General features: G+C 43.1%; 1 protein-coding gene across 6 annotated transcripts in view; it reads left to right on the forward strand.

Moving 5' to 3' along the window:
• NTRK2 (neurotrophic receptor tyrosine kinase 2) overlaps positions 1-26,796 on the forward strand; it is a 352,403-nt gene that overhangs the window by 257,526 nt on the left and 68,081 nt on the right. For all 6 annotated transcript variants that reach the window (XM_003941128.4, XM_003941127.4, XM_074395485.1 and 3 more), the window contains 3 exons: positions 2,864-2,994; positions 17,520-17,692; positions 24,325-24,559. In XM_003941128.4, coding sequence (XP_003941177.1) covers positions 2,864-2,994; positions 17,520-17,692; positions 24,325-24,559 — 539 coding nt within the window. The remainder of the gene's footprint in view (positions 1-2,863; positions 2,995-17,519; positions 17,693-24,324; positions 24,560-26,796) is intronic.

The raw sequence follows: 26,796 nt of genomic DNA on the forward strand, positions 1-26,796 counted from the left end.
ATACACAGCACTGTGAGGCCCTGTCAGGAATACAAATACAAAATTGTTGCCTGTACCCCTAAGTAGCTCAGTCTTATAAAAGCTATTTATTCCATTTAGAGAGAATACATTGGCAAAAGGGCACTGCTCAGATGATCAGCGCCCCAAAGCACAACACAGCAATAAATGCAAATATAGTAGCCCATTTGCTAAAGAGGTACCTTTACTACCTTCAAGGTCAACACGGGAAAACTGGTTTAATCACTTTTGTTTTGGAAATGATGAAATTGTGGCTTTGGCTTTAACAACTTATTTTTTGCCAAATTTTTCTCCTGCTTGGACTATGAAAAGTTAGAGGGTATGTAAATCAAATGCAAAAAAAAAAAAAAGAGCTAAAATACTTGCCTTGCTCTGGTTAGAATGAGAAGTAAATCAAGTGGGAATTTAATTCCCAATGAACATGTGACAACCAGGGAGTTAAATATTAGATTTAAACAGGGCAGCTAATTATCTGCAAGAATTACATTTGTGTCTTTATATGGGCACTCTACCTAATGAACACATTTCTCGCCTCTTAAATTCAGGCATCGCTACTGGAGCATGAGAAATTAATATACGTTCTTATATTCATCAATATTGTTGCTCATGAAAAGACCTTTAGATTTTTATCACCCTGAGTTTCCAGAGGCTCACGGAAGCATTCACAGCTCTGAACCACATGAATTATCAGGGGGAAAAAAATCCCATTAAACCAAAATCTTAATTACCACTTGCATTTTCTATAAAGTTGTATCCAAAAAGAAACTGAACAAGCTGTCCATCAACACAGAAGGCATAAATAAACAGTGGTATAGTCCGTCCATAGACTATTATAAAGTGGTACAAGGGAAATAATTCCTACTATACACACAGTACAACCCAATCTCAAGGACACTGTTGAGTGAGAGATGCAGGATCAGTAAGAATATGTACAGTATGACTCTATTTAACGTAGGTTCGAAAACAGGCAAAGCTGAACAAGCTCTTGTTAGAGATGTAGCCCTGATAGTAAACTTATAAAGGAAATGATTAAGACAAGATTCAAGAGGACAATTATCCCTGAGAGATGAGTAGGAATGTGGGTACAATCAGGAAAGAATACATTGGTGCTTCGAAGATACTAGTGGTATCCTATTTCTTAAATGGGATGGTGGGTTCATAGATATCCATTTCATTATTATTATTTACTGCCATTTAAATTAAACTGCAGAAATATGGTTTATATTTTCTGTTGCTTTTATAATGCAGTTCACATCAATTAAAAAAACTTTTTAAAAAATGTTATTAAATTACACCACAGTACCAAATCTCTACTTTGAGTTGCATGGGGCATCAGGAGATATTTAGGGTTTGCTCTTAGCCTTGGGAGTTTACAGATGTGAAATAATTGGGGGATACATCAGAATATAACTGAGCACAAGCCAGGACAGAATGTGAGTTCAGAGAGAGGTCTTTGGTCCTCAAAATGGTCCCGGAAAGCTCTATGAGGGAGGAAGAATTTGAACAGGGCTTTGAAGGATGAACTAAGCATAGAGGAAGGCTGGCAATTGTTTTTCCTTTTTTCTCTTTCTCATATAAATCAAATCTCTGCTCATGTTTAACACAATTTACAATTGAAAAGAGACTTTGCAATGCAGAAGAAAAGACATGAACTCTGGATTCCTACAGACTCGGCTTCAAATCCCAATTCCATTCCCAGACTGCGAGTCTTTGAAATTCCTGCAGGCTGTTTTCCCACTTGTAAAATGCAGAGAGGATTATGTCACAGGATTGTGAGAACAAAATGAGAGAATATAGTTGGCCACACATTCCAAGCTCTAGAGGGCATCACAATCTCTTTTTAATTCAGTACCACACAGCAGCAAGGAGTTCAGAAACCAATACCCGCCAAGACCCGGTGGAACTCCTGTACTAAGGGCCTCATTTAACGTGCTGAGTGAGGAGGCGCAGCTTGCATATAGTTTCCTCCTCTGCAGGGTCTCCTTGTGAGCCTCTCTTCCATGAGCTCTGTCCTTGGGTGTGCTGCCCCTCTGGTTTCCACCTTGCAGCCAATGAGCTTCTTAGGATCCTTAATTGCCTCCTGCCTTGTGCACCAAGGGGGCATATGCATGAGTAACTTGAGCCAGCTCTGATCCAGACTGCAGGGAAAAATATTCTCTTGTCCTGGGATTCATCTGTTTTTGTCTATTCGTGGCCTTGGAGAGCCAAGATTGGGCCATAGTTTTAGAACAGGGCTAAGGAAGCTAGTCTTTCATGCAGACGTCTAGATGTTTCTGACCCAAACCAAGGAAGTCAGTGAGGTCCAATCATGTTTTAGCCCACCTCGCTAGAAGGCCAAAACTCAGGTGAGGCCAAAACCTTAATTAACAAGGCACAGATCTTGCACTTTCCTTTTGTATCCTCTGACTCTATCTCCCTTACGAATCTGAGATGGCTTAACAAAGAATTCAGGATTGCTGGCTATCTCTGCTTTGCCCCGCTGGACACACTACTAACAAATATATGCAAAGCATCTGGCTTATAAGAAGCCTGCCATTAATGTGAATTTCTCATTTCTCCCCCTTTTTAGTCTATAAAGTTTATCTTGGATATTTTGGAGTCACCAACTAGGTATCGATTTCAGTTTCATCAGAAACGATAATTGAGTTCTGGAGAATAAGGTGATGAAATTTTCTCCCAGCCATTTGGGGTGGACTGCGAAGATGGACACCCCGCTTTTTTGGTTCATTATGTGCAGAGGAGAGATTCTGGGCCTGGAAGCTCAGGTGCAGGCCACCGACTCCCCACCGCTGCCTTCACCTCCGCATGCTTCAATTCCAATTTCCATTCTGTCTTTGTTTTGCAGTTGTTCAGCACATCAAGCGACATAACATTGTTCTGAAAAGGGAGCTAGGCGAAGGAGCCTTTGGAAAAGTGTTCCTAGCTGAATGCTATAACCTCTGTCCTGAGCAGGACAAGATCTTGGTGGCAGTGAAGGTAAGAGAACATTCCAGAATGTCTCATTATCCATGATCACACTCATGTGTGGAAATTTAACTCTATTTTATTATATTTTGGTGGCCAATGCAGGAGTAAATCATTCCTGCTATGGTAGCTGTATCCAAATTCCTTTAAACTAAATGGTTAGTGGAAAGGGCATTTGGAGCACATCCAGCCGTAAAAGGTTCTTCTTGGGGCCACTGACATGTCTGCAGGCTGTGAGGAGCTCTGGGCTTCTCTTCCAAATCCATGCTAACTGAATTTTGGATGGAAGTCCATGGGCCAAACAGAATTCAGCCAGCGGAGTCCTGAAGACTCACATGTATCTCCTCAGATTGTTCAGTGCTTGTGCCATGCTCAGCTGAAGCTTGTGTCAGGTTCTTGATTCTGGAAGGAAGGACTGTGGACTTCACTTCCCCTCTCAGCCTCTGTGCCACTCAGTTCTCTACCTTGACCCTCCCACATGCGTACAAATCTGCAGGGTTTTATATAGCACAGGCATGATTTAATCCCAGGCTGGACGGCATCTCTTGTGGAATTTACCTCCCTAGGAGACATGGTGTTCTTACTAAAATAAAGAAGACTGGTTCTCACTCATAGGTGGGTGTTGAACAATCAGAACACGTGGACTCAGGGAGAGAAGCTTCACACACTGGGGCCAGTTGAGGGGGGATAGGGGAGAGACAGCAGGGGGTGGGGAGGGATAACATGGGGAGAAACGCCAAATATAGTATGCACCTGAAGTTAAATAAATAAATAAAAATAAAAATTATAAAGAAAGAAGACTGAAAATCCTCCGTCATAGTCATGTCCTCATAGACTCAATAAGGAGTCCTGGTCTTCAATAAGCTAAGCATTATGATTGAAAAGGATACAATTTCCACTGTGCTCTCTAAAACACAAGAATTAACAAAAATAGCACAAAAGGCTTCAAGTACTTTACATATACTTTTTCAAAAATTTTTAAACTCACCAGAATAATGGATAATATATATAAAAAATGCTTAAAAAGATGTATATTTATAAAATGAAGTTTCAAATCAATATGGACATGACTAATATAATAAAATATAAGTTCTTGACTTAACATGATTGAGTTATTTGCTGTGCTTTATTTCTGCCAAACAGGAAACATTTTTTTAAATGGCGTTTATTTACTACTTATAACCAGGACAACTTTTCATTTTAGAAAATCAAGAGTCTATTCCATTACCATTATACTTAACAGTAAAATGTTTCAGTACATACATAATGGGCAACTGAGAAGAGAAATAAAATTATTCGTGGAGACCTCTGGCAGAAAAAATGGTTTCTATTAAAGTTTATCCAAATAGAAAAACTGTACATTTGTTTCTTTGTCACCAAAAGAAACTAACCAAGGTGGCATGATACTCCTAAACTCTCAGAAAAGACTCTTGAAATCTGCACTTTGGGGTAAATAAAGTACAGGCCTTCCTAGGAATCACGAATGTAAACATTTTTCAAATAAACGTCACCACCTCAAGATAGGCAAATGGAGAGAGAGAGACAGACAGAGGAGAGAGGAGAGGAAGGAGATCCTAGAGAGATGTGAGGTCGAATAGGGTAGAAGGTGGCAAAGTGAGAATCTTCCAGTCATTTTGGAGATGTTTAATTCTTGCTTTTGCTATTACTTCCTCTTTTATTTTACTTAAAAAGTTTCGTCATTGTTTAGCACAAAATGTTCAGAATATTTGGCAGTGTTATATCTGCAGTTTCTGCTTTCTTCTTCTTACCATATCTTTTTTTTCCCCCTTTTGGTTAAATGAGACCAAAAGGTGGCTCTATTTTTATAAATTCATAGTTTGATCACATGTTAGAGCTGCAAGAATCTTTGGGAGCATCTAATCCTAGGCTAGCCATGCATTATAGACAAGGAAAAGTAAGACCCTGGATTTGTGTTCTGGGCCCACATATTTTACTGCCAACCAGGAAGCTAAGTCAGACCTTCAGACTCTGCATTCACTTCCTGGTGTCACAAGGTGAACTCTGTGAATGTACAGAAATCCCAGGAGACTAGGGAATCTTATATGACAGTGTAGGAATAGCTGAGAAACCTCAGCCAGATGAAGAGATAGAGCCCACAGATTTCTCAGTGGTATTGCCTTTCTTCTTAGTACCACTTCTTGTCCTATGCCTACTTCTCTGTACTTCTTGCAATATCTTTAAGGACAGTGTGTTGCATAGCTGAATCCAGGGCACCCTCAGCTTATGTGTTACATTTCCTTCCAGACATGTGCTGAAACAGGACTTCAGGGCTTGGAAAACTAACAAGGAAGAGTTAGCTGATGACAGCAATGTTTAGCCTCGTGCCTGACCTTAAAAGACATCTTATGCCATTCCATTTTCCTGCCCACGACATGCTTTTGTTTGGGCATATGTCCCATTACCACTGTCAGTGAGACCCCTCTCTGGTTTATATTCCAATCACTGTCCTAGTTCCACCTCTGAACCAGACCTAGGGTCTAGTCTTCACACACATCCTGGCTTTGCCAAGTATTTGCAAAATAATGACCTATGATGAGTGCTTATTTAATCAACACTGCTTAAAAAAAAAAAAAGATAAAAAAAGGATTTAATTCTTTGTTACATTCCAACTCTTCTCTTTGCTAGTTTCATTCCTGTTGAAATTCAAATGAAACTCTCATCTATCATCTCAAATAAGGACAAAGAGCCAGCAAACTAAAAATTCATTCTAAGTTCACCGTCACAAACCTAACAAGTCTCAGGTCAGTGACCTTACACATGAATTTTTTTAAATCAGAAGTTTTGCTTATGTTTGCTAGAATAATTCCAAGCTTCAGAGAGAATGTTTATTTCAACTCTCTGGGATTCAGAGGCTTCAGCCACATAAGGGTTTAGCTGGACCTTCCACAAGCTCCAGGGTAAATTGTATCAGAATAACCCAAGAACCTTTCACAGAGCTGCCACTCGTCAGCCTGACCTGCTCATTTTTAGGGCTTCGGGTCTATTGAAAGTTTATTCAAACACTATCCAAAGGAGCCTGGGAAGCAAATGTCTGTGGTTCAGCCCTGACCACAATGAAGGGATTTTTTAAAGGAATGAAACGAACTGAATGCAACTGCCGGGGACTGCACAGTTTCTCACCTCTGTGGAGTGGCTGCCGGGCTTGCTCCTCTTCCATTGGAGACACCCAGGGGTGTTTGACAGCCTTTCTGCTGTTGCTTAGCAACCCCTGCAGCATTGATTATGCATGCTAAGAAATAGCAGCTATTGTCCTTTTTCCTTCTCTAGAAGGAGCTGACTCTGGTGTGAAATCTAAGGCTTTACTTTCAGATTGACAGATGTCAGATTCCTGTAAATTCTGATGCTGATGATTTAAGAGCTTGAGGGATCCATAGGAAGCAGTTTAGGGTGGAAGTGATCCTAAGGCATGGCATGACACTTGAGGGTGCACAGAGCTGAGCATGCCTCTCCCATCAGAGTATCTGCTTGTTTGGATCCAACCGGATTGCCCCTTTGTTGACATTTTTGGATGACCTTTGTTTTTTTAGTGAAATTGATCTATCAACCATTTTTTCCCTTTGCACTGAATCATAATCAAAGAACCCACAGAGAAGATGAGAAGCAGAGAAACCAGTCTTTGTCAAACTGAGTTACTTTACCTTTAAGTAAGTCAATTGCCAAGGAAACGCTTCATTGCAGTTTCCCTGCATTAACTGTGGATGCATTAGCTATTTTTGGCTCCATCCAACCTGTATTTCCAAAGCTACAGTTCCTATAACATTTCCTTGTGCTATGAATCCACACTGATTTTTGTTTTTTAAATATATCCACAAGTGTGTGTTGTGGGATTCATGGTCTTTCCTCCCCTCCCTACTAACTCAGGTGTATTTCTAGAAACATAAAATGCTGAATAGGAGAGAGACCTTAGAAATCATATATATAACCCAAGCCTCATGTTTTATGGATGAGAAAACTGAGACTCAAGGAAGTCAAGTGACTTCCCCAAGGTGTAAGTTAAAGTGAGTCAGAGGTGTTGCACAGGAAGAAGACTTGGCAAAATAAAAAATGGTAAAATTTGACTTCAGCAAGCACTTTCATTGGAATCTGACTTAGGATTTTTGCTTTTCATGTTTCTGAATTCTTTCTTGTCCAGAGAGAAAATGATATTTTTCTCCACCAAGAGTTTTGGAAAAGTTTTCTGATAAACTCTCTAGCACATAATGAGGCAGGTCTCAAGAAGCATCCAACAAGTTTCTTCCATTTCCATGTCAGGATGGCCCCTGCCTAGCCCCTTGGTCCAGGTAACTCCCACACACCCATCAGCTCTCAGTTCAAGTTGTCCCTTTTTGGGGAGGATGCCCCTAGCTTGCTCCTCCATCTGGGTCATATCTCCACGATGTATGCTATTTAAACATCTGTACTTGTCCTTTATAGCATTTGTTAATATTTTAAAATTATATATGTATTCCTGGGCTTATTTAATAATGGTATTGTCTTTCTATCTGGCTGAGGTTTCTCAGCTATTCCCACACTGTCTCCTCTAATAGAGTAGCGTATTCCCCAGCATGACAATAGTGCCTTTTAGCATATTGCCTCCGTATATAGTAGTATGCAGTAAATGCTTGTTGAATGAGTGAAGGAAAGAATGGGTGGGTGTATAGAAGAACAAAAATCTCATAAAAATAATAGTCTTTTGATAAAGAGTTGGGCCAGATGCAGTGGCTCTCACCTGTAATCCCAAAACTTTGGGAGGCCAAGGCAGATGGATTGCTTGAGCTCAGGATTTCAAGATCAGCTTCGGCAGTATGATGAAACCCCATCTCTACAGAAAATACAAAAAATTTGCTGGGTGTGGTGGCACACACCTGTCATCCCAGCTACTTGGTAGGCTGAGGTAGGAGGATTGCTTGAGCCTAGGAGGCAGAGGTTGTAGTGAGCTGAGATTGTGCAACGGCACTCCACCCTGGGTGACAGAATGAGACCCCAACTCAAAAATAAATAAATAAATAAATAAATAAATAAAAGAGTTGGCAGTTGGCATTTCTAGATAGGGAAATAATTTCATGATCTATTGATAGTAATAGACTTTTATAGCTGAAAGAAACAGTAAAGATGATATATATGGAATAATGTAATCAAACAAGAAATTATTTTAGAAATGATTGAATCACTATATAGATACATAGAGCTAATATTGATATTCTTTAGCTTAACTCCACCATTTTGCCAATGAAGGAACAGGAACCCAAAGAAGATAAATGACCCATCTAAGTTCACATAGCTTAAAAGTGATCATTTAATGTCAAACCTAAAACTTAAACAGAGTCCAGTGCTCCCTGGACACCACGTTTTCATTTACTGAATTTTACATATGCCCTGGTGACCCAAATTGAGGAAATCCAACACAAGGACACTTATCAAATAGTATAAAGGAGTGTGTTAGTTATGTCGTTTGTATGCAAGGATGTGAGACATGTTCTTTCCCAAGTAGAAATTTAATTCAAGGGAGTAAGTGGAAATAAGATATACTGGATTCCTCAGGGAGTGTTTAGGCCTCAGGGGAATACAAGCAAAATATTATAATCAGCTTTTATAAAAATAACAATATAATGTTCATTGGAAACCCAACTCAAGCTGGCTTGAGCAGAAAAAGGAATTTATTGGCTCCTAGAAATCCATGCTACTAGAAAACCTACCTACAGATATCCCAGCTTCAGTCAACATTAGATTCATGAATGAACAATTCGCTTTCTCGTCTTTGCCATCCCTTGACTCTGCTTCCCTCTGTATTGGCTTACTTCTCAGGCAGGTTCTTTCCACATTGTGGTAAATACTTGGCAGTGATGACTCAGAGGTTAGATCCTGCCATCCCTACAACTCAAAACAAAGAGAGCTCCTCCTTCCAAACAGCTATGTAAAAATCCAAGGGATCGCTTTTATTGGCCTGTCTTGGGCTGTGTCACTAGACCCTCTGGCCAGAAGAATGGAACATTCTGATTATCCAGGCCCAGATCACATACCTACCCTTGGAGATAAAAGTTGGGGTCTGCTCTATCCAACCCAAATGGACTGAACATGAGGAAGCATTGGTAATATTCCTGGAGGAATATTAGAGATGCTGTAGCCAAAAAAAGGGAGGAAGAAATCTGACAGAGGAAAATGAAAGATGACCAACTCAAATGGGATTTGTGGGAGAGCTCAGCCTCCCTGTGACTGGAAGAGCTGAAATCTGAAAGCTCACTCAGGATCTGAGGCAGCCCTGGTGACTGTCCCTTCTTTATCTTCTCGGCAGGAGACATCCGGGAATCTCCTTGGGGCTCCCCTGCTAATCTAGTGCAGCTGTCTCTTGCCTCTGCTGCTCCCTAATATTTGCCTGCTGCTTTCATACCAGTCACTGCCCACACTGCCTCTGTGACTCACTTGCTGATTCCCTAAGAAGGAAAATACTATGGTCCAGTTATTTCAATTAGTCATCTGCAATGCCACTTATTCTTTATGCCAGGACACCTACCTTCCATCCATTCATCTGAGGTGGTCACGTGGAACAAAAGAGGCCATCTTGGGGAATAGAAGCAACCAGAGCCATTGGTCTCAGAATCTGTGCAAGAGCAGTATAAGGGCTCACAAGAAAATCACATTCTCTTCAATTCTAGAACAGTTAAAAAAAAAAAAAAAAGCCGGGCACGGTGGCTCAAGCCTGTAATCCCAGCACTTTGGAAGGCTGAGGCGGGTGGATCACGAGGTCAAGAGATCGAGACCATCCTGGTCAACATGGTGAAACCCCGTCTCTACTAAAAATACAAAAAAACAAAATTAGCTGGGCGTGGTGGTGCATGCCTATAATCCCAGCTACTCAGGAGGCTGAGACAGGAGAATTGCCTGAACCCAGGAGGTGGAGGTTGCGGTGAGTCGAGATCGCGTCATTGCACTCCATCCTGGGTAACAAAAGCGAAACTTCGTATCCAAAAAAAAAAAAAAAAAAAAAAAAAGAGAAAAAGCATCAAGAGTTAATTGACTCACGCGCTCTACCCAGGCAAGTGCCCCACCCAGGCAAGGTTATTTCTAATACAGATGCCTCTTTTCATTCTTTCTTTTTATTTTTTATGATAGTCATTGTATCAGTTTTCAAGTCTTCGTTAATTGTGAAGTCCCTCTCCCATTCCTCCTTTCCCTGTGCCTCCTGCCCATGTTTCCACTTACATTGGCATGTGAAATCCTTGTTCCCACAAAATGGAAATTGGTGATGAAAAGATTAGTTATTTAAGAAGACATTTGTTAGTGTTACTCTAAAAACATAGTTTGTGTCTACAGGACGTAATGTTGCAGGAAGCACTAACAATTCAACACTTACAAGGATCTAGGAACCGACAGTGTAAAATTTTAATAATGTCTGTGATCGTTTGATGTTGTCCAGATGTTGCTTAATAGATTAGATTTCTATTGTTCTTTGGGTACATGCCTTTTTTTTTTTTTCTGATGCATGCACCCAAGTGTGGGTGTGTGTGTCTCTGTGTGTGTGTGTGTGTGTGTGTGTGTGTGTGTCTGTGCATGCATACAGGAGCGCATTTTAAGATAGAGAGTTAGGCATTTGAATTAAGTAGGTCCCAGTTATTAAGTTCCTATATCAATATCCCTTTCCTAATAACTTCAGCTTTAAATCTTGGGTCAGGGATCTGTTTTTTATCTTCTTAATCACTTTAGTGACCCGCATTTCTGGCTTATCTTCAATTTAGCCACATTTTCAGAAAAGCTAAAACAAAACAGTGCATTTCACTCTCATGAGGACTCATCTGTCATCAAACATAGCTGGAGGATTCGTTTCACACCTTTGTATCTCTGGAACGTATGCATTGAAATAGTTGTGCTGCTTTTTAATTTACTTTAACATGGTGGACAAATCAAACCATGGGCTCCCATAATCCACTGGCTCCTTTATATCTACATTTTATTGGAAAATTTTATGCTGGTGTATTTAAAGCCTGTAAATATATTGCAGTTATCCACATTGGAGGTCAACTTCTTATTGACTCTTTTGATTCAGTATTTCTCCAATTAACAGTTGTTATGAATTAGTTTCCTATCCAAAGACATAATATTTCTAATATACAACTTGATATAGTATGCAAGCATAAACTGTCAATTTTATCCACCATATTATTGCAAACAGTTTAAAGTATGTGAATCAGAACTTAACCTCCTGTTTCCCTTTGGATAGTTGCCTTGTTAGATCTGAGCTGGAAGAGCCAGTATGGCTGAGAAAATAAAGATAGCAGTGAACACCCTGGCTATAAATCTTGTATTTGAGGTTGTCACTTGGTGCATAATTAAGTCCTGTCAAAGGAGTTACATACAACTAACTGAGTTGTTATACGGAGAGGATTGTTTTCTAGCACATAGCCAACACTATCTGAGTTTTTGTGATCGTTATTCTCTTCATGCAATCATTTAATTAGTTTTTATATTTGTAGGGACGTTGGGAAGCTACCTATTGCACTCTCTCGAGTTTCTAAGATTTTATTTCTACCAAGTTCTTTCTATCCATGAATTCATTAAAATACACTCCTCCAAAGCTCAATTTTGTAAGACTTTGATAGACACTTCCTCTACCTATTTTTAGGAAAGACCCTACTGTTAGAAGTTCATGCAGTATGCAGCATTGTGATCAAGGCTTGCTCTAAATGCATGGTTAATCATTGTCTGTAACAAGCTTACCAGTGTGTCTGCGTTAATTCTATCTCAGTTTTGTAGTTTAGAAATGTTTTCCAACATTCCCAAGGAGTTTGGCTCACTAATGGCCTATGGAGGTGGCTTTTATAGAACAGTGAAGTCCAATAGAAGAATAATGTGAGCCATAGTTGCAAGTCACATTTGTAATTTTGAACTTCTTAGTATGCATATTTAAAAAGTAAAAAGAAACATATGAAACTTATTTTATCAGTATAGTTTATTTAACTCAACATATCCATACTATCATTTCAATGTATTATTAATATAAAATATTAATCAGATAGTTTACATTATTTTATTTCTACCAAGGTCTCAAAATCTGTTATGTATTTTTTACCTAAAATACATCTCAATTTAGACTTGCCAAATTTCAAATCATCACTAGCCACCTGTGACTCTTGGCTACCATCTTGAACAGCGCACATCCAGAAGCTATCAGGAGACTAAAGATTCTCCATTTGCAATAGATCTTGCCACAGTGATCCTGACCCAAAGGAACTCAGACAGATTAACCAAACGTTCTCATGCATCTTAGTTGACAGGTTTGGGAGTTTTTTTTTGTTTTTTATTTCCCTCTGTGTTTTAAACACTATAGTGGGAACTGGGCATAATGAGGTCTTACCATAAAAATTTCTTTTATGTTTTGTCTTTTACCTTAACAAAGACACTGTTTCTGTGATCTCTAAAATATATGAGAAGAAGAATATAATTTCAGTATTCTTACAAAGGACACAACCTCTGTTTTACCTTGTCTCTCCTAAACCACTTGTACTTTAAAACACATGATCATTTGTCATGTCATACAATATTCTATCACACCAATGATGTCAAATAAGAACTCCTGTCAGTCTTACTACCTTCCCATTAATGTTCATATTTTTCTGAAGCATTTCATATGGATTTTGATTTTCTTTTGTTTTTGCTCTTCTATTTCATCTTCACTAGTTTCTCAGGTCTGTGTTGAAATTTATTTCATGTTACTGCATTATTCCAACTCTGAATCAGTATGTACTCCAGGCAGTATCTCACTATATTTTTGGAGGAGCCCTCTCCCTTAAGAGTATCTTCAGAAAAGATGGCAGATTTGAGGTGTCAGGAAATTTACCGGGAATAAGAAGAAATGAAATTACAAAGCAGACAGTAAGAGTAAGAAAATAGCAATGCTCAGTGATCGGGCAAATATGCTTGTCAAAATGAACCTGAAGAAGAGGGATTGTCAGTGAGGGAAGCTGCCACCCCACATTCGTGGCCTCAGTGCATTGCCAAGGGACTCAGGGACCCAGCCAAGCCTTGCATAATTGAGTAAAATGACAATCAGCCATGGTACTAAAACAGAGATGATTTTTGTAAATAGGGTCGATAGCAGGATTTTCCAGCTTCTGATTGCTATCTGGCTATGGTTCCACCCTTAGAAAAATTCTGCCCTTAGAGTGCCAAATTCAGAAAGATGATTTTGCCCAAGTTGTTACCACCATATTTTCTGAATCTCTTAAAATAGAATTGAATCATAATTTAGAAAAAAGACCCAACATGCAAAAATGGATGGGCATGTTGGATGAGGCCAGGTTTGTGAGCTGCATTTGCCCCATGAATAGTGGAATCTCTTCTCTCAATTTCAAAAATGTTTCTGAAGCAGTTTTTGACATTGAGAATGGGCTCCTTTCCATATTTTGCTTTGGGGACATGGAAATGTTAGATGCTTCTTAACTCTTTCAGGTTGGCGTTTCAAAAAAGAAAATCCTGTTTCTCTCTCTCTCTCTCTCTCTCACACACACACACACACACACACACACACATACACACACACACACACACACACACACACAATCTAGCATTCTCAAATCAATACTACATAGCCAAAACTTGAGCAGAAAGATCACACACAGAATTTGTTTGTGCCTTGTGATAATAACCTTCAAGGGTCAGCACCTTTTCCAACTCACTGAAAAAGATAGGAATGGGCCTTAGAAATAAGATATGATCTCAGTGACTCAGAGCATCCTCTATAGAGACTGGATGTCTGAGAAAGTGTTGCAGGCCAAGGGCTGGATCTCTGTGTACAGTTTGACACTTTCAGGAGGTTGGACAGCTCTCTGGACAAAAGTAGCTACAGCAGCACTGCTGCTCTCATGTGTTGGGTGGCACTGAGCCTTATTCATGCATATTTTAACCTTCTTGGATTCTTGTATGAGCAAACTGAACGCAGGACTGGTTGTGGTTTCAGATTCAAATCATCAAATGTCCCTCTCTACCCAGGAAAACATCCCAACTTAACACTACGTTGCATTATTTTCCTCGTGCCCCTGTGGAGTTGATGATGATATTGTTATCCTCACTCTCAAAGAGGAAAATCAGAGTCAGAGAGGTCGAAGGCAGAGGCAGAATTTGAACCTGTCTCTTTTGATGCTAAGCTAGAACTCCTTCCGTCTGAGCACCACTATTGTGAAGATTTGTCCTTTCACTGCAAGGGGAACACAAGTTTAAGGCCAGCTGTCCAGGAGAGAATGCATTTGGGCAGCTCCCCTCATCCTTTCACCTGCTTTCTTTTCCTGGTTCTTCTTTCATTTCCACTCCTCACTTTGGCCCATGTTCAACTTTTCCAGATGATAATTCATTTGTCAGTCTCCCTCACATTCTGCTATCTCTGCTTTGCACAAACTTGGTGTGTCAGGCATTCTTCTAGTTGCCTGATACTGGATTAGACAGCAAGTGCTGAAAGGGTGAACAAGACACACTTCCACTGTCACAGGCAGCGGTGGAGACAAGCACGTACCCAAAACCATTATGCAAGTGTAAGTGTGAGTAACGCACTGGTATGTGTGTTTTGCTCCATGAGCCCTGGAGAAGGACCCAGCAAACACAGACTTTTATCTTTTCCATCTCCTCCAAGTTCATCTCCACACCTCATCTGCTATTTTTCTACTGTGAAGTTCTGTAAGATAAGCGCATCCCTCCTCCCTGTGCAAGAGGGATGCAGAGCGGTTGCGTTTGGATCTAATTAAACACTAAACTAATTAAATCTGGGTGGCACAGGGGCCATGGCAGGCCCAGTTTCTGTATCTTCAAGGGAGCAGAGACCCAGACTCCAGGTTCCCGGCCACTGTCCATTTTGTTATTTAATGAAGGAATGTGTGGTTTCCATGGCAACAGCCCCATCGAAGCTTTATGGCTCCTGAGGACTTGCTGACCCAAATTCATTCACTTTTCCAAACAGAGCTGGTGGTGCTTATAAAGACACTTCTCAGAAAACCACAGAGTAAAGTGAAAATAGTATTGATCCCAGGAGCATGCCCTAATAAATGCCTCACCTGCTAATCTCCATCTCAGATCTGCTCCCCGGGAACTCCACCTGTGGCACACTCAAGGTCTCCAGGTGGCGTAGGTCAAGAGTGTCCCCACAGGGAGAGCAGCACTGAGGCCGGGATCTAGAAAATGACCACCGGGGACCCGGCCATGTTCTAGACACTGGATATCATCTTTTAGTTTTGCAGTCAGTACATATCTGACGGATGGCAATGCTTTCATTCCATTCCAATACTAAATTTAAGTGAACACAGATGTTTCCATTTGCCATCTAACCTTAATGACTAACTCTAGTCTCCCTGGAGATGCGATTCACTACTCACATGCCACTTCTACCAGGAGAAGTATGCCTCTTCCTCAATTAGAAGCAACCACTCCCTCTCTGACCTGTCTTGCTGTCTGTGTTTAGTTCTCATGGTCTTCATTATTCATTACACAAATAGATGTTGAATGCTCGCCCTGTGCTGTGCCCAGGGCTGGAAATACAGAAATGTGTAGTTCCTGGGCCAAGGAGCTCACAGCCTGTACCAGAGATAAGCAAGTAAACACGCAGTTGGAATGTACTATGGTCTGTGATGTGATAGAAGTTAAGTATGAAGTTCACAAGGCAGGGTCATCCACTCTGGCCTGCAGGGCAGAGGCGATGCGACAGCAGTGAGATGTGGTCAGAAAACACTTCCCAGAGAGGTGGCAGCTGACCTGGGTCTTGGAGGACTGCTAGATATTAGCCAGGTATATTGGTTTTCTATGGCTGCTGTAAAAGATTGCTACAAACTCGGCAGCTTAAACAACACAGATGATTTATCTCAGTTCTGGTAATCAGACACCTGAAATCAGTTTTGCTAAGCTAAAGACCAGATGTTAGCAGGGCTGGCTCCTTCTGGGTGTTCTAGGCTAGCATGTTTCCTTGCCATTTCCAGCTCCTAGAGGCCACTCACATTTCTTGGCTTATGGCCCCTTTCTTCATCTCAAAGCCAGTAATGTGACATCTTCTCTCCGATCTCTGCCTCTGCCCTTATGGCTCTCTCTTTGCTCTTTTTTTAAATTTTTTTGAGACAGAGTCTCATTCTGTCACCCATGCTGGAGTGTAATAGCATGATCTTGGCTCACTGCAACCTCCACTTCCTGGGTTCAAGCGAGTCTTCTACCTCAGCCTCCCGAGTAGCTGGGATTATGGGCACCCACCAACACACCTGGCTAATTTTCATATTCGTAGTAGAGACGGGGTTTCACTATGATGGCCAGGCTGGTCTCAAACTCCTGACCTGAGGTGATCCACCTGCCTTGGCCTCCCAAAGTGCTGAGATTAAAGGCATAAGCCACCACACCCAGCCTCTCTTTGCTCTCATAAGGACCCTTGTAATGCCATTGGGCCCTCCTGGATAAACCAGGATAATCTCTCCACCTAGAGATCCTTAACTTAGTTCCACCTGCAAAGCTGCTTTTGCCGCGTAAGGCAACATATTCATAGGTTCCCAGGATTAGGAAGTGAACAGCTTTGGCAAAGGCGAGGAGTTCAACCTCCCATGCCAGTGACCACACCCAAGACAGCATTCCAGGCTGAGGAATGCACATGTGCAAAGGGAGGGAGGCACAGCCTGTTGTCATCAGGGCAGCTGCAGATAGTTCCTAAAGTGGACACTTGGGTTTTGAGAGGAGTGTCAAGGGCTTGAGCTGGAAGGAGATGCAGGTGATTCATTCAGGCAGTGGGTTTTGAGCTTGAATTGCAGCTATTTATATACATGTCATATCTCCCTATTTGTCTATAAGTGCCTGAGGCCAGGATCTGCGTTACTGCCTTCTTGATGCCATCATAGCTCTGGCTCAGTGATGGGCACATGCCAAGAGCCCAGCACACTATATGCATCACTAAATGCCGCAGCGGCAGAGTGATCTGAGCAGAGAACTAAAGGCATCAAAACCCAGCAGGCATGCTCCTGGGCATCTTCACCTTGGCAGCGTGAACACTATTCTTGTGGCTTGCTGGGTAGGGATGTTTTGTGAGCCAGCAGGGTTTGTGGGCACAGGCTGGAGAAGGATCTTTGCAGTGCTACATAAAGACAGGCAAAGTGTTCATTGCTGAAGCTGGAGATGGGTCCACAAAGGTTCACTGTATTCTTCTTTCTACTGAATCATAACATAAAGTTTTTAAAGCTCATCTGAGCAGAGGTGAGCTGCACATAGCATCACAGAAAGCACAACAGACACCAACAAGGGAGAGAAGCCCATGGAAATTATTGGGTGCAGGCCAGGGTTAGAAAGGATATGGACCCTAAAAGGACCTCCTATCTGTAACCTAATGAGAGAACCTCTGTGAAGGTGCATCGTAAGCTGGAAAGCTTTGCGCACACATAGGAGTTATTCCTTAGTTATTAGCACAAACATTATTTCCTTGGGAACTAGTCTGTTTTCTAATCTTTTATCTAACAAATGAGACAGATCTCTTTCCTATCTCGGCATCATAGGGCCCACTGAAGTAATCCCTCTCTTTTGATGCCTATCCCCAGACCCTGAAGGATGCCAGTGACAATGCACGCAAGGACTTCCACCGTGAGGCTGAGCTGCTGACCAACCTCCAGCATGAGCACATTGTCAAGTTTTATGGCGTCTGCGTGGAGGGCGACCCCCTCATCATGGTCTTCGAGTACATGAAGCATGGGGACCTCAACAAATTCCTCAGGTACAGTGAGGCGAGGAGGTGGGCTCCAGGAGGGAGCAGGATTTCAGGATTCAGGAGTAGGGCAGGCTCCTGGGAGGGACCAAGGAACCCCTGGGCCTTTCTCAAAGAGTCTTCTTTAATAGTGACACCAATTTGTGCCAGAGAAAAGAGGAGAGAAAAAAAAGAAGGTGACAGTCTTGCCCTTTTTCCTTAATCAATGAATTCTATGTAATGTGATGCAAATGACCCAACTCAATTCAGGCTGCATTCACTGAACATTTGCTACATTAAGTAATATGTGACATAGACATTTGAGATGGGCCTTTGATAATCTGTAGAAGTTTGCCATGTGGTGTTATTAAAGGCAAAGGAAAGAGGAAGAGCTAAGGTACCCAGGTGTCACAATCAAAAGTGCAGTCCAATGGGAGTGAAGTTTTCAGGTTTCCAGCCTCTGGAATGAACAGTGAGGAAAGGAAGCAGAAAAACAGCTGGAGAAGTCAAGGCTGGAAGGGTTGGGTAGGTGCTTGGACTTTATTATAAGGACAAAAAGAATAACCAGTAGGTCAGTAGTTCAGAGGCTCTGCGGTGGAAAGATCAAAATCCAAAGAAGACAAGCTTCAGAAGGAAGGAGGTTAAAACATTGATTGAAGACTCCAGACGGTGGTGTCTTCCAGATGATGGTGAGGCTCTGAGGTCATGAAAAGATGGACACCTTCAACTGAGAAGTTTCGTGGGAAGCGGGGTCTTCAGAAAAAGGCAAGGCAAGAAAGAGAAAATGTTGACTATGAAGAGAGTCACTGGGCTATTGATTAGGGTTAGTGTCATTTGAATTTCTAGCATTGGCCTGATTGGGTATTTATTTATTTATTTATTTGAGATGGAGCCTCACTCGGTCACCCAGCCTGGAGTGCAGTTGTGTGATCTCAGCTCACTGCAACCAACCTCTGCCTCCCAGGTTCAAGCAGTTCTTCTACCTCAGCCTCCCAAGTAGCTGGAATGACAGGCACCTGCCATCATGCCTGGTAATTTCTGTATTTTTGTAAAGACAGAGTTTTGACTTGTTGGCCAGGCTGGTCTCAAACTCCTGACCTCAGGTGATCTGCCCACCTTGGCCTCCCACAGTGCTGGGATTACAGGTGTGAGCCACTGTGCCTGGCCCTGATTGGGTTTTATTTCAGCTGTGGCTTCTCAAGAACTCTCCTCCCTCAGGTGGTGGCTACAGGGAACTGGGAGGAACCACCAGATAGAGCAGGTGAGAAATGGCTGAAAGTGACTGCAATCCGGGAAGAAAGGTCAAGCGGCTTTGAAACAGTGAAGCTAACTCACACAGTACAAGGGGTGACTTTGGAGGAGACCATGAGCATGATGATACCAGTGGGGATTTTGGCCTCCAGACACAGCTGAAGTTGAGTCTCAGTGACCTCAGGCAAGTCTCCTAGCTGTTCTGATGAGAATCTTGAGCCAGCAGGGTAGGCATGAGGACTGAACTAGAATAAGTACAGAAAGCTTTTGGCGTAGGAGCGAATAGGGAGTGTTGAATAAGCAGACGCTTGAATTCTGCCAGGAATGATGTCAACTGGTAAACCAGCTGCCTCGGTAAGAGAAGCCGCAAGGAGAGCTGAGTTTGGTAAGACGCAGGAAGTTGGTGATCACCCTGGTAGGGCCCATAGTGAGTGTTCTTCTCCTGCATCTACCAAGGGAGAGAAGAAATGTGCCGAGCCAGATACTCCTTGGGGAAGAAAGGCAAGTGATGCTTTGGCTTCTATGGAAGTGGCACATACATTATCATGAACCTAAAGAGTAAGAGGGCCGGGTAGTGAGGGCAGGAGATTCGGGCTCTCCTTCCTATACTGCATCAGCTTCTGGTGTCCCTTAAATGAGCCTCCAGCCCAGTTTGCTCAGCCACCTTTGTTCTCAGGTAGACCTGCCTTGAATCCTCTAAGTTTTATCTGGGTCTAATATGTTATTATTATTTTTTTAATTTAGCTGGTCCTCATTTTGGAAAGATTAGCAAATGTGCTGCTTATGAGATCTTGGTAGCTAGTAATAGTTAGGAAAGGTGTTAAAGGCTGTTCGTTCACCTGCCCTTGCTGAGCGGTTTCCTTACCTGTCAAAGAGGTAGCATTTAATCCACCTCAAGGTCTCGTGTGTGCGTTGTTGGACTGAGAGGTAATCCAGAAATGTTGTCCCCACAATCTTTCGAAATGCTTCATCTCTGTCACAATTTCCTCTTCATTTTGATTGAGAGATCTGCACTCCTGGGGAGGTGGCACCTTTTTTCTGATGGCTACACCTGGGACCTTCTGTCTGCCTTCGTTTCCGTGGGCGCTGAAGAGGGCGTTGCACAGAAATCAGCCCTAGTAAGCTTCATGTATCCCCTGGAAGATTCAGACACTGTGCAGTTTAAGAAATCAGTCAATCACTGCAAGAACATACTGCTGTTTTTAGAAATGGCATCACGTGGTTGGTGCCGTCTGGATCATTTTTACCCTCTTTAGCCTCATAGATCCACGTGCAATGTAATTCTTCTCTGCTGGGCTGGATCCCTGTTCTCTGCTTTTCCTATGATTGTGTGGGTGAAGGACTGCCAGGCAGGATTGGGAATATACAGCCAATTTGCAGTATTCTGAGACAATTCTAATGCATTGCCCTACATCAGCAAAATTTTTCTTGCAAGTTATAGGACAGGGGATGACTTTGAACATTGTCTTGTCAGCTCTGACATGAAAGGGAAAGAAATGCTGAATGTGCTTGAGGTCTGGCTGCTCCCAGGAGAAATATTTTCCCATTGTTCCCATGCCCCAGTCTACTTTCCTAATTCAGGATGGTGCTTACCAAACACTGTAGCATAGTAAATCCAAATGTGTTCACCTGGATGCAATTAAGTGCTTCTGTGAGCTCAGAGTGTGTGTGTACATGCATCAGTGTGTGCGTGTGTGTGTACGTGTGTGTGTACATGTGTGAGTGTACATGTGTGTACGTGTGTTGCAATTTGATTCTTTCACTTTCCACTCGATCTACCTCTCCTTCTCCCTAGCTCTCTTTCCTGCCTTGTGGAAGGAACAGGCACCTGGTTCTCCCTTGGCACCTTGCACAGGGTATAGAGCAATTGGAGACCTACCCTGCTTGGTTTCAGAACCTACTAAATTCTGGGAACAAGAGATTTCCCAGGCCAAGAGTCTAGTTCTCAGGTGCACTGACATGCTGCAAATATAGCCTGTCCTCTTTCGGCAAGGGAACTGGGCACTTAGCTGCCATGAAAAGTCCCTAGCTGTCATCAGCTCTGCCCTACAAAAACAGATGTCTTCTTTTGTCTTCCTACCCTCTTTATTCATCCAAAAGCCCTATATCAAGCACCAGTATGGCCAGGCTCTATGCTAGTTAGGGTGGGAAATGAGGAAGAAAACACGTCTTAGCTTGCGAGGGTTTCATGATTTTTCCTCTTAGAATCTGTGAGTTCCCTTAAGATAGGTGACTATTTTTCAAGCAATAACAGCTAGCATTTATTGAACTTTCTAAGCATTTACAAATGTTTTAAGGTATAAACCATCTTTGCCATCATCGTTCATTTCAGTTAAAGAAACTGAATCACACAAGTAGCAAGTGACAGACCTGAGACTCAAACCTGCAGTCTCTGGCTGCAAAAGTCATGGTCTTAACCACTCCGCCATCCTCTCTGCTGAGGTGCTTGTTAAAAAGACCAGGAGGACAGTGGTATGCTGTGGAATCCCAGAGCCAGAACAGTTGGTGCAGTGCCAGCTGTAACCGAACCAGGCAGCTGTCAGGCCCATGAACCTGTTACTCGCTTCCCAAGCCAGGGAGCTGATGATGCTTTTTTACCGCTTAAGGAATGTCCTCCTGGAAGAGATGAAATGTATTTTTATTACTAAGACTTCATGAGAACCTGGGAAGTGAAAGCTGAGGATTACAGTGCTAACTGTATTTATGCTCCTCCTAAGGACTTGTGTATCAGGCCCACCTACCCACTTTTTACAGCAGTATGTTCTGCTCAGAGAAAGCAGCCAGAGGCTTATTTTATTTAAAGAGGCTTGTTCAAAAAGTCAAACAGCAAATACCCAGACATAAGCAGGGGAAATGACTGTTTAAAGAACGCAGGAGTCTTCCCCAACCCACACATACTAATATCAAGTGCATCAGGCATTTGAGGGCTCATGTCTGCAGAGTGTGGGGTTAGAGAACAGAATTTTGTACAGTGGTGGCCTTCACTGACATTTAACTTTTCTCCAACCCTGGAGTCTTTGCCTGTGAGAGATATTTAAAGTAGATCAGTTTTCTGGAGCTGATATGAGGCTGTGGCCACTCAACAAATTATTTTATTCTTTAAATGAAATCTATGAAGGTTAAATTCTGACTGAGTCTCTCGGTTTTTCTTTCAAGTTGTCCTTTAGTTTATGTGCACCCTCATCCCCTTCTCCTGGTACTAAGGTCACAGCAGAGTTAAGGAAGACAAGTGAAAACATTGGCATTTTCCTCTGACTCTCAGTGCTGGAAAGGGTTAGGCTTGATTCATTCACCTTTAGAGAGGTGGAAAGGGCCACCCTCTGTTATCCCAAAGAACCCTGTTGAAGAACCCTGGTATAGACCCCTTACAAACAGCAATGCACAGAGGGTAACTTGTGTTTTCACATCCCCTCTCTGTTTCCTTTTTTAAAAGAGAAACTTTGTTTCGAAGCCTTTCTCCCTGGTTTTCCTCTGAAAGGCAGGGAAGCACTATGCAAGCACAGTGTCAATCTTCACATCCCTGCCCTTAGCAAGGTGCAGTTAGTATCTCCAGCTTACAGAGTGAGGAAATGGGCCCAGAGAGTTTATGTAACTCATCCAAGATCACACAGCTAGTGTGTTGGGACAGAATCCAAATTCATTTCACATATCCCGGAGCTTTGGCCACTGTACCGCTTCTACCTTGATTGCATGCTTTTGAGCTGAAAAGGCCCTGAAGCATTTCCCCAGTATTGTTCCGCAACGCGACAAGAGGCAGCTGGGGGTTGTGGTTTGAGCAGAGGTGAAATATATTAGGATTGGCCTGTAGAAAGAGAGAAAACTCCTCCCTAGGGAATGTTTCCAGGTACCTAGAGACAGGAGGAACCTAAGAGATCACCCAGTATAATATCCCTCTGTGTTTTTGACGAATGAAGAAATTGCAGATGAGAGAAATTACAGGGCTTCCCTGGATCATGGTATTGGACACTGGTCTGGGAGACCCCCCAAATCCTTGTCCAGTGCTTATTCCCTGAGAGTACAGGAATGAAAGATCTGGAGACAGAATGCTTTCCGAAATCAAAGCGAAGGAGAGTCACTGAAGGCTGGAGCCAGGATGAAGTGGGGGTATGCCTGTGGCATAAATAGTTGGGAGAACAAGGGTGGAGAGGCAGGGCGAACCCTGACTGACGTGTGTTCTCAGACAATTCTGGCTTTCTCAGTTTCGAATACTCACATGGCTCCAGAACCCTGCAGGTGAGGTCACCCACTTTAACATTTATGCAAGATCCTTTCTATTTATTCCAAGTGATTCGAAATGTCTTAAAGGAGATCTTACCTTTCCGAGGGAGAAGCCCTTTGGCCACCCCAGGGCAGAGCCGGGCAGCAAACCACGCCTTTATTCCTTGCTCTGCAGCGCCCCCTCAGGCCACTAGGAGCAGTGACGTCCATCTTGGCTCACAGCGCAGGATGTCACAGGCCCTCCCTCGCTGAGGGCGGCATCCATCCTAAGACGCGGACCCTCCCACCCCTACGGCACATGCCAGTGTTAGGATGCCATAAGTCATCACATAGCTGGGGAGAGGCCAGGCGTGTCAGACAGAAAAAAAAAAGATTAAAAAAATCATAATCCCCCTCCCCATAATGTAAAGAATGCAATTTTCCCTAGCAAAAGAATAAATATGCTGTGGTTCAAAAGAGTTCTCCTATATGTTGGCCAGAACCCATGTTGCACGGAGGCTGGAGGAGGGGTGGACAGAAGGAAATGGCATTTTGTATTGGGAATGAGCATCCAGGTTGAAAATGCCCTGGGTCTCTGTTGAACTGGGCTTGACAGAGCCGGGGCAGCTTGAAAACCATGCTGGGCCACAGATCAGGCGGACTGGGGAAGGCTGCAGGCTGCCCAGCTCTGGTGTTGGTGGGGACACTCTGGAGAGATCAGCTTGGTTAGGGGATGCTTGGCATAGCCTGGCTAGGTGGGGAGGGGTGGGGACCCGCTGGGCTGTCCTGTCCAGCCCTCTAGGAGAGTCCAGCTCTCCCCCGATGTTTTGTTTTTGGTTTTGTCTTCCTTCACCTACCTGCTGTTTCTCAAGGTCGGGGGCCCTGGCCAGTGCCTGAACCCAGCACAGTTCCAGAGCCTCTGAAACGTCTGTGCACTGGAGGGAAGGGGGGACATTCAGGCCCACAGAGCCCTGGGAATTTCAGAAGCTTTTGGGAAACAAAGCAGCCTGAGTACTCTCAGGACTTCAGAAGTAAAACCATGTGAAGCACCTTTGCCTCCTCTTCATGCTAAGGCAGGCAACATCTTTTAGCACCAGCAGCTGATGGGGTGGGGCTGAGGAGCTTAGTGGGAGGGATGGGGAGGGGCAAGGGCAAAGGGCCCCTGGAGTGAAAATGCTGAGGCCCCCAGCTTCACCCTCCATGTCCTTCTGCAGGGCACACGGCCCTGACGCAGTGCTGATGGCTGAGGGCAACCCGCCCACGGAGCTGACACAGTCGCAGATGCTGCACATAGCCCAGCAGATCGCCGCGGGCATGGTCTACTTGGCATCCCAGCACTTCGTGCACCGAGACCTGGCCACCAGGAACTGCCTGGTCGGGGAGAACTTGCTGGTGAAAATCGGTGACTTCGGGATGTCCCGGGACGTGTACAGCACTGACTACTACAGGGTGAGTAGCTGTGCAGAGGAGAGACCCCAGGGTCCTCTTTCCCCGCGGGACCCCTGCTGTATTTGTTTGCTGAGGCTGTCGTAACAAAATATCACAGCTGGGTGGCTTAAACAACAGACATGTGCTTCTCACAGCTCTGGAGGCTGGAAGTCCAAGTTCAAGGTGTGAGTGGGATTGGTTCCTCCTGAGACCTCACTCTTGGCATGCAGCTGGCTGCCTTCTCACTGGGTCCTCACATGGGATGGTTTTTACTACGTGTTTGACCTCCCAATCCTTCCCTTTATGCCGAAATTTTCTCTTCTTTTGAGGACACCTGTCAGATTGGATTGTGCCCCAACCTAATGGTCTCATTTTAACTTACTCACCTATTTAAAGTCTCATCTCGAAATACAGTCACATTCTGAGGTGCTGGAGGTGAGGTTGTCAACATATATATTTTTGGGGAACACAGATCAGCCCATAGCACCCACCCTGCTCCTGGCACTCCAGCATGGTGGGTGAGATCTCCAAGAGTGAAGTCCTCAGTGTGAGAATCCTTCCAGAGAAACTTGAGGGCCCGGGGGAGTTCCTGGTGAGGTTGAATGATGTTAAGGTTTGGCTTTGATTCTGGGAAATTATGCCTGGAGCCTTTGCTAGAGATTTGAACTAAGGTGAACTTATTGGCATGAAGCATAGTACACTGGACTTTGAAAGTTCCCTCCAAGCACCATCTTGGTTGGAAGTGGTTTCGCTTGGTGAGATGGAAGAAGTTCTGTCCTCCCTGTTCCTAGACACTTTCACGCAGCTTGTCTGATGTTTTCACGGCTGAAATCACTAAGAGGCAGAGTTATGGACAGTGATCCACTGATGACCTGGAACTGGCCCCCTGGATATGTTAACTTTGTTAACTGAGATTTTGGAACTCGGATGTGAGAGAAAAGGGAATTTCTGGAAATCCTAAAGTTGTGATATTTAGAGTGAAGATTCGGGGTGGTGTTCTACCACTTCAATTTGATTTTCTTCCAACCCTCAATTTGATGTTCTTACATGTTACGCTTGTTTTTCAAGGAGAGAGGAAGGGAAAAGGAAGGAAGGGAGTAAACGTGCTGGTGTGTGCAGCTTAAGAGCACAAAGCACAGGGCTGGCTACCTTTCATAAGAGGACTGGTGGAACTGGTGAAGATGACGGCTTTGCTCTTCTCATGGTTATTTATTTTCAAGGAGGCACCTTCTCATTTTATTTCCTATTCCCCTTCCTATAGCCTTGTTCACCTCTGTGGCCTCTGCATTTTAGTGGAGTGGAGTGAACTTGCTACAATTAGTGTAAGAAAATGAATCTATTGTCATGCTCCGTTATTCGTTTGAGTGTTTTGTGGTGGGTTTTTTTCCTTGGTCACCTTGGTAAGCATTGTTTACATTTTGTATGGCAGATTGGAATAGAGACCACATGGAAAAGGAATCTCTTGGGTTTATTTGCAGGGATGGGCACATACTCTTAACTTCAAGTGTTCAAAATGGAACTTAAGAGCAATGACTAGTTTGTTCCAGATATCTAAAACATGAGGGGAGGTTTTACCTACTAAAGATGTGGTTCCTCTGCTAGTTCTACTCCTTGATGAAAGTTCTCCCTTCCTTGATGGGGCGGGATGTCTCCCTGACTCAGGAGGCAGAGAAACACATGGATGATTCTCTGAGGAAAAGCTTTACAGATCTTGATGAGCACCCAAGGAAGGAACATGTGGCCCAGGAAAAGTCTTTCTCTCTGCAGTGTTAGTAAAGGGTTCAATGTGCCTGGCACAAAAAGAGAGTGCTCAATACGTTTTTCCACCTACTTATTACCCAAATCAATAGATGTACACTTCATCCCCAAAGCTAGGACTTAACTGGATAGAACCTCACATCTTCCTCTCTAGAAATCTCCAAAACTAATTTAGAGAAAAATACCTAAAGTCTCAACAATAAAAAGATAAATCACTCGACTAAAAAGTAGGTGAAGGATTTGAATAGATATTTCTTCAAAGACAACATCCGCATGGTCAATAAGCACATGAAAATATGCATAACCTCATTAGTCTTTAGGGAAATGCGAAGAAAACTTACAGTGAGATACCATTTCACACACCCTGGGATGACTACAATAGCAAGTGTAGAGAAATGGAAACTCTCATACTTAACTGGTGGGAATGTGACATGGTGCACCTGCTTTAGAAAACCATTTGGTAGCTCCTCAAAATGTTCAACATAGAGTTACCATGTAAC

This window comes from Saimiri boliviensis, chromosome 2 (assembly GCF_048565385.1).
Source record: "Saimiri boliviensis isolate mSaiBol1 chromosome 2, mSaiBol1.pri, whole genome shotgun sequence".
Classification (NCBI taxonomy): Eukaryota; Metazoa; Chordata; class Mammalia; order Primates; family Cebidae; genus Saimiri; species Saimiri boliviensis.